Source organism: Sciurus carolinensis, chromosome 5, assembly GCF_902686445.1.
Source record: "Sciurus carolinensis chromosome 5, mSciCar1.2, whole genome shotgun sequence".
Taxonomy (NCBI): Eukaryota; Metazoa; Chordata; class Mammalia; order Rodentia; family Sciuridae; genus Sciurus; species Sciurus carolinensis.
Window position 1 is genome coordinate 124,655,780 of NC_062217.1, and position 14,157 is coordinate 124,669,936.

The window sequence follows — 14,157 nt, forward strand, 5'->3', positions numbered from 1 at the left end:
CTCCACTGAGCCACATCCTCAGCCCTTTTATTTTTTATTTTGAAAAATAAAACAGGATCTCATTAAGTTGCCTGGGGCCTCACTAGTTGCTGAGGCTGGCCTCAAATTTTTATATTTTTATTATATTTTTATTTTTTTGCTATGCAAGAAAACTTTAAGTGAAAGTGAATTGAAAGTAAAGTAAAAGCAAAGTGAATCTTAAGCAGAGAGCACTCTCAAGAGAGAGTGAGCCATCTCCAAGCAGAGAAAGACTCTAGTCTTGAACTTGCAATTCTCCTGCCTTATCCTCCCACGCCACTGGAATTATAGGAGTGCACCACCCTGCTGGCTAGACTCGGTTCTTTGTTTGGAGTCCAAAACTGGTTCCAAAACAACCCAACAGAAAACTATTTCCAGGATGGCTCTGTACACAGCTGACATTTGCAAACTTCACTCTATTTAGTCTTTCTCAACGAGTTTTCCTTAAGAATTAAGCCCTACTACTCTAAGGCATCAGCTACTCCTGATGAAATAAACTTCTCTCCTATGCATAACACTAGTTATATTCCATCCTAGGAAGAAATAAGAAAACAGTCACTTTCTATGTTCTGTGGTTCAGAAAACCCTGTTTGAGAAAGGACAGAGTTCCACTCAGAGATGGCATAATGTAATAGTTAAACTGTGAGGCTTGGAGGCACAGGCCTATAATCTCAACAACCAAGGAGGCTGAGAAAGGAGAACTGCAAGTTCAAAACCAGTCTCAGCAACTTAGTGAGATCCTGTATCAGATGAAAAATGAAATGGCCTGGGGATGTAGCTCAGTAGTAAAGGGTCCCTGGGTTAAATTTCCAGCACACACACACAAAAGTACTAAATATAATAAAATATAATAGTTAAGAGCTTGGATGCTGAAGCTAAACTGTTTTCAAACTCCCAACCCTGATATATAAGGTTCTGTTGTTTTAAGACCTTGGGCACATTATTTAACTTTTCTAGATCTCAATTTCTTTTTTCTTTTTTTTTTTTGGTACTTATTTTTGTGCCAGGGATTGAACCCACGGATGCTTAACAACTGAGCCACATCCACAGCCCTTTTTATTTTTTTACTTATTTCTTTTTTTACAGACTGCATTTTGATTCATTGTACACAAAATGTGGTACAACTTTTCATTTCTATGGATGTACACAATGTAGATTCACACCATTCATGAAATCATACATGTACCTAAGGTAATAATATCTGTCTCAGTCTACTATCTTTCCTTCCCCAACTCCCTCCCACCCTCTACACAATCCAGATCTCAATTTCTAAGAGAATAAATATCTCTTAGGTTTATTTGAGGATTAAAATGAATATATATATTTGTGTGTGTGTGCGTGCTGTCAGAAGGTATTATTTATTATCATTATTACATTTAGGAGTACTTTTAAGTTACCAAAAAGTAAGTCTGCCACTGTCCTATGCTGAACAAAGGCCCTGACCCACGTGTTTCTACCTTGAGCTACTTCCTCAGTCTCTGAGATCTGGATAAGGGAATGACTACTTTATTTTCGGTTCTGTTGCTGCCATGCAAGAGAAACAGATTTCTCATGACCTAGATAATTAGATTTCAGCAGAGAAAGGAAAAAGTCTAAGGTCAGGGCTCTGCCTACACCCACAATAGATCTGTAATGACCGATCTGGATGATCTGAATCTTGTGTTCAATGGCCATTGATCTCTCCATGTCATATTCTTTTCTTACCTCTTAATTATAGGCAACTTTCTCCATATAAACTGAGTAACTGAAAGTATTCAGAAAAGTCTCTGACTGAATCTTCTTAATTTTCTTATTTTAATTGTTATTGTCAGTCTTGCTCTGCTATTGTTAGGAAGAAGCAAGTATATTATGGATGAAACAGCCTGAGCCCGCCCAGCATGCATCTGTGGAGCTACAAGCTCTGGAAGAAGCTGTAGTACAAAGACCCTCTGTTAGGGCAATACACTAACCTCTGTGTCCTCCTCTCACATGAGCACAGGGGCTGGAACGGGCCTCCTTCTGTTCTTTTTTTACCCTCCTCCCACCTTTCCCAGAGGGAGATCCTGTTCACACCAAAGAAAGCCAAGAACATTTAGTTCAGCAGTAAGAACAGGTGGCAGTACCAATAAGGAACAAAAACTGGTATTCTTCCAATTGCTGAATTCTATGGCAGAAAGAAAGGGCAGGAAGAACCAAAACCCAGGAATTATTTTTCCTTGTGGGGGTCCCTAATGGTTTCATTCAATAAGCAAAAAAAAAAAAAAAAAAAAAAAAAAAAAAGCAAAAACAAAAAACAAAAAAACCCACCTTGAGGTTTCCCTCTCACAGGGTGAAACCAAAAGGTCTTCTTTTTCATTCTCATGAAATACCAATTTACTTTTTGTCTGTTAACTATTTTCTTGGATGAAGTACAAAAGCAATGAGATTTTAATGACTAAAATCAGGTGCTTCCCCACCCATCTCTCTTGGATCAAGTAGCAAATAATTCTATCCACATGAGCACATAATTATTTGGATTAGTAAAAACCATGTAAAAAAAAACGTAAGTGTCATAAAGATAGGAAATCAGGGCTGGGGTTGTACCTCAGTGGTAGAGTGCTTTCCCAGCACATGTGAGGCACTGGGTTCGATCCTCAGAACCACATTAAAATAATAAATAAATAAATAAATAAATAAATAGTGTCCATCTACAAATAAAAAAAAAATTTTTTTTAAAGAATGACATTGAGTTTTGTCATCTACCAATGCAGCTGTTGCTTAATTTTTTTCCCCCTAAAACACAGACTCTTTCCAGCAGAGAACAGCTGTTTATTTCTCTCTCAAGGTTTCTTAGTCCTCCATTTAAAAGTCCTAAGTCCTAAGTAGAGATAGTGGGGGGTCAAGAAGAAAGGCTGTCAGTAATTTCAGTGGTTTATGAGCCCAACAGTCTTTGGAAAGGGCCCCAGTTAACAGGTCAATTCATCCCTGACAGATGTCCAGCAATACCTTCTACAAAGGCATGACACAGTTTATGCCCTGCCATTAGCTCAATTCTTGGGTTTTCTCTTTTTGATACGGGCCTCACAAGTTGCTCATTTTGACCCTCTTGATCACTCTTTCCTCCACACTTTCTAGAAATCAAAGAACTTAAATATGCTAATCTAATCTGTTTCTAAACATGACTTTGGAAGTAAAACAAGAAGAGTCATTGAGGATGTTTGCAGGAAAAAAGGACTTTCATTGGTTATGCAAGTTCAAAAGAATGTTGACAAGAGGTTGAGGTAGGAGGATCACAAGTTGAAGACCAGCCTGGGCAACTTTGTAAAAGCCTGTCTCAAAATAAAATTTAAAAGGGCTGGGAGTATAATTCAGTGGTAGAACTCTTGCCTAGCATGTGTGAGGCCCTGGGTTCAATTCCCCGTGCTAGGGAAAAAAGAAGAAGAATGTTGAAAGTTCTTTTTCAAGCGGGGAGGAGGTAAGAGTAAACAAATGTTCACCCTTTTAGTACCCAAAACAATAACAAAGGACTTTTAACATTTTATTGTAGAAAATTTCAAACATACAAGAGTAGATAGAATAGCACAATAAACTCCCATCTACCCATCATTCAACTGCAACAATGATCAATCAGAGGCCAATCTCATTTCATCTATAACACTCAACCAATTATTCCACTCCCAAATTATTTTGAAGCAAATGCCATATTTCATCTGGATATATTTTAAAATATATCTCTAAAAAGTAATAACTCTTGGAGGAGGGCACAGTGGTGCACACCTCTAATCCCAGTGACTTAAGAAGCTTGGGCAGGAGAATCACAAGTTCAAAGTTTGAGACCAGCCTAGAAAACTTGGAGAGATCCTGTTTCAATGTTTAAAAAGAAAAAAAGTATGGGGGATTTGCTGGGGATGTAGCTAAGTTGTGGAGCACCCCTGGGTTCAATCTCCAGTACAGGAAGGAAAAAACAAAAAACACATCTTTTTGGTTTTTGTTTAAAACTTAAACCAAAATATTACCATACCCCTCAAAAGTTAATAATAATTCTTTAATATCATTAGATATCCAGTCAGTTCAATAGAATCTCTTGATCCAACTTGGGGAAGGCAAAGAACAGTTGGCTAGTTTCTCCCTTGGAATTCTCTTTATGTCTATAAACAGCTGTCTTCTAAGCTTCCTGATTAGAAAAACATCCATAAAAACTATACTGCTCCCTTTAAATTTAGTTATCAATCCCATATTTCCCCATGAATTCAGAATTGTTTTTTTTTAAACGATGCAATCTTGGTTTTTTTATCTTTATTTTACTTATTTTTATGTGGTGCTAAGAATTGAACCCAGTGCCTCACACCTACCTGCTAGGCAAGCACTCTACCACTGAGCTACAACCCCAGGCCAAGTTTAAAGTTTACTTACATTTAATTCATAGCTCATTATTTTGGACCCAGTGGTAAGGTTAGAGACCATCAATATCTACTTATCACACTCATCCTACTAACAAGGCAAAACAGTCAGCTTTCTACATATACACACACAGAGTAACCACAAGACTTTAAGACAATGGACCAAGAGAGACATACAGAGACAAAGACAGGCCAAATTCACAGAAGATGGTACTTCCTTTAGTGGAAAATCATAAACTAATGTTGAGATTTTATACAATATAATAATCAACTTACTCATTTTTGCCACAATAAAAAGTGCAGAACCCTCATAGATTAGGAAGAGTATACTCAAGTCAAATTTTAAAAATCAATATCATATCCACTTACCCGAATGGGGAAATTAAAAGATGGGATTCTTCTGGATATGCAAAAAGACTTTAAAATTGTTTAAGTTTTAGACTCTGCCTAAAGTTCTGGAAAGGAAAGAATCAATCATGATAGTCTCCTATATTTCTCCTTGCAATTATACCTTCTATTTTAATATCATGCACAATTCTGAACTCCAAATTTTGGTGAAAGAGAACAAAGAATTCAGTTTTATACTATCAAGTTTTATACTATCAAGTTATGTCAATGGTTAAATTAATTGAGAATATTCAGATTAGCCACAGCCTAGTAGGACTTTCTAAGAATAAGGAAGGTTAATCAAAGGACCAACACAAATATATTCATATCCACAGGTATTCAAAACAAGAAAGTTAAACATTAGTAGATGACATTTGAATTAGACTTATAAGTATATACTTCCTTATATGTGAGTTGTTTATTATTAGTTAAAATTTCCAGGGAGCATACTAGAAATCTAATCTCCTCCTTTAAATACACTGTTCAGTATAATGGGTTTTCTATCTTTCCTGATACTGGCCATGAAGGGCAATGAAGAACCTTCCATTCCTACTGTGCACAAAAAGTAAAAGCTGGATTAATAATGAACAATGAATAATTTTTACACCACTTTATCCTCTGTGCTTATTCTTCAGTACCCAATAAAGCAACAGCTACATGGTACAACTCAAAAAACATTAAGGGATTTGCTCCCTGAACTCTCAAATCTCCCCCAATTAACAAGTAAGTCTATCTGCAGAACACACACCTTCCTGTCCCATCAGAACAATCTAACTACTCTTTAGTTACAGATATTCTGGGTCATCTTCTTTACAAAAACCTATTTTATCCCCCACCAACCAATCCCTACAAGCACTATTCCCCAGCTTCTTTGCCTTATACTAGTATTCTTAAGTGAAAAATCATTAATTGAGAAGATTTGTTGAATTTAATCAATCAATGCAACATTCTTCTTTGCATATAACAAAAAACACTCTGTCCTACATCCTGGCACTGCAAAGCCTCTAGTACAATCCCTGGAAGGAGAACAAAATCTTTGTAGCATACTAAGTACAGAGGACGGATTTCCTCCCCTGAACAGAGATAAATAAATAAGCCAACACCAAAGTAAAGTCATACCCTGGGGGTTGGGGATGTAAGAGTATATCCAATACGAATAATAAATAAGAGTTCTGGGCTCTAGGCAATGATAATTTAGGTCAGGAAAAATCTTTTAATGATATTAGGTGGGAATAAATTTGCAGTTTTAAGGGGATGGAGTAATTAGTACTCAATCTTCTATTTGCTAATAAGCCCGAGTTGACAGGCATCATAGTTCAAAGTAAGCAGAACAATGCAATGACACAAATTCTTTTCAACAAAAGCCATCATTAGTAACTTGCAATCATGTTAAGATTTTGAGGCCAAAACTACCATACAGACTTAATATCAAGTAACACAGGGCTGGAGTTGTGGCTCATTAACAGAATGCTCGCTTTACTTGTGTGAGGTACTAGGTTCAAACCTCAATACCACATTAAAAAAAATAAATAAAACAAAGGTACTGTATCCATCTACAACTAAAAATATTTTTTTAAAAAAGGTAACAAAGGGAAAAAACAATATAGTTTACAGGTCCAAAATACATGGATTATCATAAGTATTATGTACGACTCCCCATAAAGTAATTATAAGCACCAGATACAACCTATTCTATTGTACCTGGTGAAGATCACAAAGAATAGAAATATTGACATGTTTACAGAGCAAAAGAAAAAACTAAAAATAGTTAAGATATCATGAACCAAAGATGCTTACATAAGGCCAACAATAAGTGCATTTTAGGGGTTGGTGCAAGATGAAGTACATAACAGGAAAAAGAAGAGTGATATAGATCTTTTAGCTGGACGTGGAAGGGCTGAAAGATCAAGTATTGGAAAGTTGGCTAGCCAATGATTCATCTAGGAACATGTTTATGTTTCTTTTTTCCTTAACAGTGGGTATCAGAGTGAACAATTATGCGCCAACATAATGAAATCTGACTTTACAGAATTGTCAAGTTCTTATATAGAGTACTTCAGGTTGAGGAATTTGGGACTTTCCTGTTTTGAAAATAAACCTGTTCAATAAAAATTTTAAATACCAACTTTAACATTAAAGAATGCAAACAGGTTATGAGGAGCCAGCAAAAAAGAATTCTTATTAGCCTCACCAAATAGTTCTTTAATTTTTAAAGAGGAAGCAGTGAAAAAAAATGGGATTTAAATATATAGAACTAACTATTCCTACACTGTAAACACCACAAGTAACATGGAACTTAGGCACAGGATACCAGATGACTACTTTGCTAACAGAATCCCAGGAATTCACTCTTTCCTTGGTAGATCTTTACCACCACCAATCTCACTCACCCAACACATACACATAAACACACACACATACTGTACACAGGTATTTTACCTTTCCTTTATCAAATAAGGCAAGAAGGCCTAGATGAGTAGACCTAAAAAAGGGAGACCAAAAGTCACAATATAAAGATCTCTTTAATTAAAAAGGAGAAGAGTAAGAGAGATCACAAAAGACAGAAGGAAAAGAAAAATACAAGTACTAAAAACTCTAACTAAAATTCAAGGACTATTAAAAGAGTATATGGACCCAGCAGATACAGGTACAGGCACTGTGGTAGGCACCACAAGAAACAATAAGAGGGAATGAGAACTGAGTTACTTTCCTAAAAATTCATTGAGCCATTCTAGGCAATAGTAAGTCAAATATTTATACACAGATTGTTTTGTTTTGCTTTTTGTAGTGCTGGAGATTGTTTATACCCAGGTCTCACACATGATAGAAAAGTCCTCAACCACTGAGCTCTTCTCCTAAGCCCTAAAATTACCTATCTGAGGTGCGGGGAGTGCTAGAGCTCAAACCCAGGACCTGTGCATGCCAGGCAACACTATGCCACTGAGCTGCATGCCCTGCCCACAAAAATTACACTCTTTATTTGTGGGGGGAGGCACCCTACTACTGAGATATGTCCCCTAAAATTACTTCCCTTTTTGTCTTTTTTTGTGGGGATACTGGGGATTGAACTCAGGGGTACTCAACCACTGGGCCACATCCCCAGCCCTTTCTGTATTTTATTTAAAGACAGGGTCTCACGGAGTTGCTTAGCACTTCACCATTGCTGAGGCTGGCTTTGAACTCGCAATCCTCCTGCCTCAGCCTCCCCAGCCCCTGGAATTACAGGTGTGCAACACTGAACCCAGCTAAAATTACTTTCTTGATTAAGTTTTTAAAATATGCTCTTGGGTTAGGGAGGTAGCTTGGTTGTCAACTGCTTGCCCAGCATGCACAAAGCCATGTGTTCAATCCCCAGCACTCCAAAAAAATAAGGTAATTTCTGAAGCAGAGTTCTGCAAAGTAAGATGTGATTTAGCAAAAGGAGAACAAATACTCCAGGCAAAGTGAATGGCATCTAAAATTTCTCAAGAAATAGGCATACCATGCATACTATCTGCTATCAAAGCTGAAATTCAGGGTACCTGGGAAAGGAGAGGAAAAAAAACACGGAATTAAATTTTTAAAAGTTTATAATTATGCAATTTTAAGTGATTTAAGAGATAACTGGGAGGCACTTAAAGGTTATAAAATAGTAATTTAAAAAATATTCAGGTCAGGTACAGTGGCGCACGTTTTAAAAAAATTTATATTTTTTAGTTGTCAATGGACGTTTTTTACTTATTTATATGTGATGCCAAGAATCAAACCCACTGCATCACACATTGAAGGCAAGTGCTCTACCACTGAGTTACAACCCCTGCCTGGCCCACACTTTTAATCACAGTTACTCCAGAGACTGAAGCAGAAGGATTGCAAGGTCAGCCTCAGCAATTTAGCTAGACCCTGTCTTGAAAAAAAGGGGGACGGGAGAGGGGATGTAACACACACAAACACACACACACACACACACACACACACAGTACTACAGGGTATTGTTAGGTTAAAACAAATTTGGTGAAAAGATATTGCAGATAGAGAAGAATTTAGGAATCTGAAGGGAAAAAAAATCTTTTTACAAAAAGACTTATTACCAGAAATATCACAGACTAGAAAGAAAGCATAAAGAGAACAATCTCTGTGCTGAAATCGAGGTAATTTACAGATTTCTGCTTTACATTTTATAGAATGCTTTCTAGAATGATTGTAAAACTTTTCTACATTTTGTAATAAAAATCATCATTAAAAAAAAGCACTAACAATTAGGTACAAAGGCACTTGTAATCCCAGCAACGTGGGAGGCTGAGGCAGGATGATAGCAAGTTTAAGGTCAGCTTCAGCAATTTACCAAGACCTGGTCTCAAAAAATTTAAAGGACTGGGGATTAACTTAAGTGGTAGAGTGCCCTGTGTTCAATCCCCAATACTGCCCTCCCAAAAAAGGCACCAGCATTATACATCCATGTGTACATTTATTTATGTAGCACCAAAGAATGATAAATGTCCATGTATCCATTACCCAATTTAAGAAATGGAAAAATTATTAAGGAGGTTGAAAATCCCCAAATAATTACGTTCCCCTCACTATTCCTTCTAGAGCAACCACTATTCTGACTTTCATGAAAATCATTCCCTTTTTCTCTACAGTTTTATCACATTCATGTATCCCTAAATGATGTTTATTTTTTGCCTCTTTTTTGTTTGTTTCATTTTTGGTACTAGGGATTGAACCCAGGAGTGCTTAATCATATCCCCAGAAAACCATCTTCTGTGACTTGATTTTTTTCATTCAATGTGGTGTTTTTGAGATTAATTCAAATTATTGTATGTAATGGCAAGTCATCATTTTTACTACCATATAGTATTTTACTATGGGGATAAACCATAATTTTAAACTCCATTCTACAGTAGTTGTAATCACAGAGATGTTACTTTCAAAATTCCTGATTATATCTGACATTATGTATCAATAAGTTTTCTACAATGTATATCTAGGAGTAGAACCGCTGGGTTATATGCAAGTTCAATATTACCAGGTAATGATAAACTGTTTTCCTAAGTAGTGGCATCAACTTATATTCCAACCAACAATGTATGTATGTAAATTCTCATCATTCCACCTATTTGGTAACATTTAATTTTATCAGATTTTTAATTTTCTATCAACATGAAAACTATGGTTTAACTTACATTTCTTAAATTACTAATTAGGTTAAGTGCCATATAAATGCTTAGTGATCATTTGAGTTTCCTACTCTGAAAAATACCTGTTTATATCTTTGCCCATTTTTCTCTTGACTCATTTATTTTTTTACTCATTCTTTTTTGTTTTATAATCAATTTTATTTACTTTTTTTTTTCTTTTCCCCCTGTGGTACTGTGGTGCTTACAGGCGGGACAAGCACTCTACCAACTGAGCTATATCCCCAGCCCTTTACTCATTCTTTTTTTTTTTTTGGGGGGGGGGGTGGGGGACAGGGGATTGAACCCAGGAGCATTCAACTACTGAGCCACATCCCCGGAACTATTTTGTGTTTTATTTAGAGACAGGATTTCACTGAGTTGCTTAGCACCTCATTTTTGCTGAGGCTGCCTTTGAACTCATGATCTTCCTGCCTCTGAACTCATGATCTTCCTGCCTCAGACTCCTGAGCCACTGGGATTATAGGTGTGGGTCACCACAACCGGCCTATGAAGTCTTTTTGGTGAAGAGTTCTTGAATTTTCTGTATTAAAATGTATTGATTTTTAAATTCATAGTTTCTTCTAAAATTTTTAACTTTTTATCTTGTATATTTTCATCCTTAATCCATCTAAAATTGTTATTTTTGGTATAACATGAAGGAGGGATCTAATTTAATTTTTCCCTTATGAATATACAATTAACTAAGCACCATTTATTGAAAAGTTACTTTAGCTTTGGTTCACAAGATAAGTGGCAAGTCTCCAATATATCTGTTTCTGAAATCTTGATATTATTCCATTTGTTTACTTACAAACACTGTTTTACTACAAATAACATTTACTTATAGTTTTATAAGTCTTGATTTCTGGTAAAGTGTAGCAATCATTAATACTGCTTGCCAAATATTTCTGCTTCTTCTCCCTTCAATGGATCATAATAGGAACATACTTCCTGGTCCACTTGTGGTTCAGTGGGACAAGATGATTCGTTCTGCTTAGTGAGTTGTGAGTAGAAAAGATCTGCTGAGCACTTAATTGCCTACACAAAATCCTCCAGAGCCTTTTGTCCCTCTAACTTAGCAACCAGTAATATTCAGTAGGGTTGCAGCTTTGTACCTAATTCAGAGAAACCTAGTGTCCAAGAACTAGCCACCAAATGTGGAGAATGCAAAGAGAACAAAGAAGGAAACAGACAAATATCCAAGACTGCAGAGAGTGCAAATTATCATGGAATTAAGGACAGAACTGTGTTCTGAATGGCAGTAAGACAGGAAGATCCCTGTACCTCAAGGCAGAAGGAAGGGTTTTATATGTTCAACTAGACAAAGTTAGGCTATGGCCAACTGGAATGTACCTAGGTTTTCTCAAAACCTATTCACGTGGGACTGGGGTTGTGGCTCAGTGGTAGAGTGTTATCCTAGCACATGTGAGGCACTGGGTTTGATCTTTAGCATCACATAAAAAATAAGCAAATAAAAAATAAAAGTAATAAAAAAACTATTAACATATATCAGTTATGAGACAATTCAGACCAGGTGTAGTGGTGCACACCTGTAATCCCAACAGCTGGGGAGGCTGAGGCAGGAGAATTTTGAGTTCAAAGCCAGTCTCAGTCTCAGCAGCAGTGAAGTGCTAAGCAACTCAGTGAGACCCTGTCTCTATATAAAATAGAAAATAGGGCTGGGGATCTGGCTCAGTGGTCTGGTTGCTCCTGAGGGAGGAGAGGGGAGGGGAGGGGAGGCATCAGTGGCAGGCACAAAACACTTGGCTGACTTTTTTTTTTTTTTTTTTTTTTTGGTACTGGGATTAAACCCAGGGGCACTTAAACACTGAGTCACTGAGGACTGGGGAGTCTTTTTTTTTTTTTTTTTTTTTTTTTAATTTTACTTACAGACAGGGTCTCACTGAGTTGCTGAGGCTGGCTTTTAATTCATGATCATCCTGTCTCAGTCTCCTGAGCTGCTAGGACTGCAGGAGTGTACCAGTGTACCCGGCTCTGGCTGACTATTTAAAATTTTTTTTTTTTTTTTTTTTTGGTACCAGGGATTGAACTCAGGGGCATTCCACCATTGGGCTATATCCCCAGAACTATTTTGTATTTTATTTAGAGACAGGGTCTCACTGAGTTGCTTAGTGCCTCGCTATTGCTGAGGCTGGTTTTGAACTCACCATCTTCCTGCCTCAACCTCCAAAGCCGCTGGGATTACAGGCATGTGCCACCATGCCCAGCTATTTCAACAATTTTATTTATCCTACATATAGGGTTTAGAATGCATGCCAGAGTCACCTGGAGGGCAAAATGGCAGTTTTACAACCAAGATAGCTTTTGTTGTGTCAAGCTGGGTTCCTATATCACTTGAGTTCCTGATTGATTATAATTTTGGGGTTTCTCTACTAATCTACAATGGGTAAGTAATGTGAATGAGAAATAAATCTTTGGTATATTTATCACTTAGACTCTAGAGTTGTTTGTTATCACAAAATAACATATTCTGACCAATATATTCAGCAAGTTGTTTCCTTTGTTGCTAGGACACTCTCCAAGAGTGTCTTACTTTTCACTGTCATATAAATTTCAGATTCGACTTTTCTCAGTTTCCAGGAAAAACTAATGATCAGAACACATTAACACCACCATACTGGAAAACATATGGAAATACTGGAAAACAGTTGACATTATCTAAAAACATTAAAACATACATTAGGATCCACTAATCCTGCTCCTGGGCACATACACAAAAAAAATGTGTATACATATGTATGAGAATATTCTTTAGCAAAATTGTTCATAAAAAAATACAAAACTAGAAACAATTAAATTCAAATGACTACCAGCAATAGGATGGATTAACACTGATTTATTTACACAAAGAAATACCATGTAATAATGAAAACAAACTAGAGCTACACACCACATGGATGATTTTATAAATATTGCTGAACTAAAAAAGACACAAAATTTAAATGGAATGATTCCATTTATAATAAAATTTCAAAAACAAGTTGCTTGAGTTTGTTATCTACTATGTTACCCAGGCTAGAACTGAACTCATGGGCTCCAGAAATCCTCCTGCCTCCACCTCCCAAGTAACTGGTACTATAGGTACATGCCACTGCATTCAACTCTTTGGACGTTTTTGTTTTTGTTGTGTGTGTGATTTCTCACCACTAGGGAGCAAATCCAGGGCCTCAGGGATACTAGGCAAGCACTCCACCACTGAGTAACATCCACAGTCCTAGAATTTTTTTAATAGTCAATCACCTCTTCCTTTTTTTCCCCTCACTACTAGGGGTTGAACCCAGGGCCTCATACACACTACAAAAGCATTCTACCACTGAGCTACATTCCTACTCCTTAATATTCAATCACCTCCTCTGCAAATGACAAGTTTCTTTCTTTCTTTCCAGTCTTTGTATCTTTTATTTTTAATTTTTCTTGTCTTATGACACTGACTAGAATCTAATTTTATGATGAATTTATTGTTTTCGTATTTTTTTTGAGGGGGAGTACAAGGGATTGAACCCAGGGGCATTCTACCACTGAGCTTCATCCCAGCCCTTTTCTTTTTTTTCTTTTCTTTTCTTTTAAACAGGGTCTCACCAAGTTGCTTTAGGGCCTCATTAAGTTGCTGAGGTTGGCCATGACTTGTGATTTTCCTGTTTTAACCTCCCAAGTTAAATGTGTGCCCGTGCCCAGCTTATAAAAACAGTTTTAAAGTGGGAAACAACACGAGATATCCCACAGGAGAATCCAGGCACTAATGGTCCCTCCCAGGTTTACTTCTTCATATACTCATCATTCCTTCTCTTCTCTCAAAAAGTGAAGCCCAGGGCTAGGGTTGTGGCTCAGTGGTAGAGCTCTTGCCTAGCATGTATGAGGCACTGGATTCGATCCTCAGCACCCCATAAAAATAAATAAATAAAATAAAGGTATTGGGTTCATCTACAAGTAAAAAAAATATACTTAAAAAAAAAGTAAAGCCCGATAGTCTGGTTGAAGGACTATCAATTCAAAGCTATGGTAATTCTAATGATTTAAATTTCTCAGGTACTAAAATTAAATTCAGCCAGGTCACTGGCACACACCTATAATCCCATCAACTTGGAACAGGGAAGTAGGAGGATCACAAGTTCAAAGCCAGCCTCGGGAACTTAGTGAGGCCCTGTCTCAAAATAAAAAATAAAAAGGGCTAGGGATGTGGCCCAGCGGTAAAGCACCCCTGGGTTAAATCTCCA

At 36.9% G+C, this 14,157-nt stretch overlaps 1 protein-coding gene across 17 annotated transcripts in view; it reads right to left on the bottom strand.

Moving 5' to 3' along the window:
* Positions 1–14,157, bottom strand: part of Usp54 (ubiquitin specific peptidase 54) — a 137,018-nt gene that overhangs the window by 40,186 nt on the left and 82,675 nt on the right. The window contains exon 2 of one of the 17 annotated variants that reach the window (XM_047552334.1): positions 8,245–8,284. The exons of 15 other annotated variants lie outside the window; for them this stretch is intronic. In XM_047552334.1, coding sequence (XP_047408290.1) covers positions 8,245–8,247 — 3 coding nt within the window. In that variant the 5' untranslated portion in view covers positions 8,248–8,284. Of the gene's footprint in view, positions 1–1,967; positions 1,988–8,244; positions 8,285–14,157 lie in introns of those variants that run through there. One more of the 17 variants, XM_047552336.1, reaches the window with a different exon arrangement.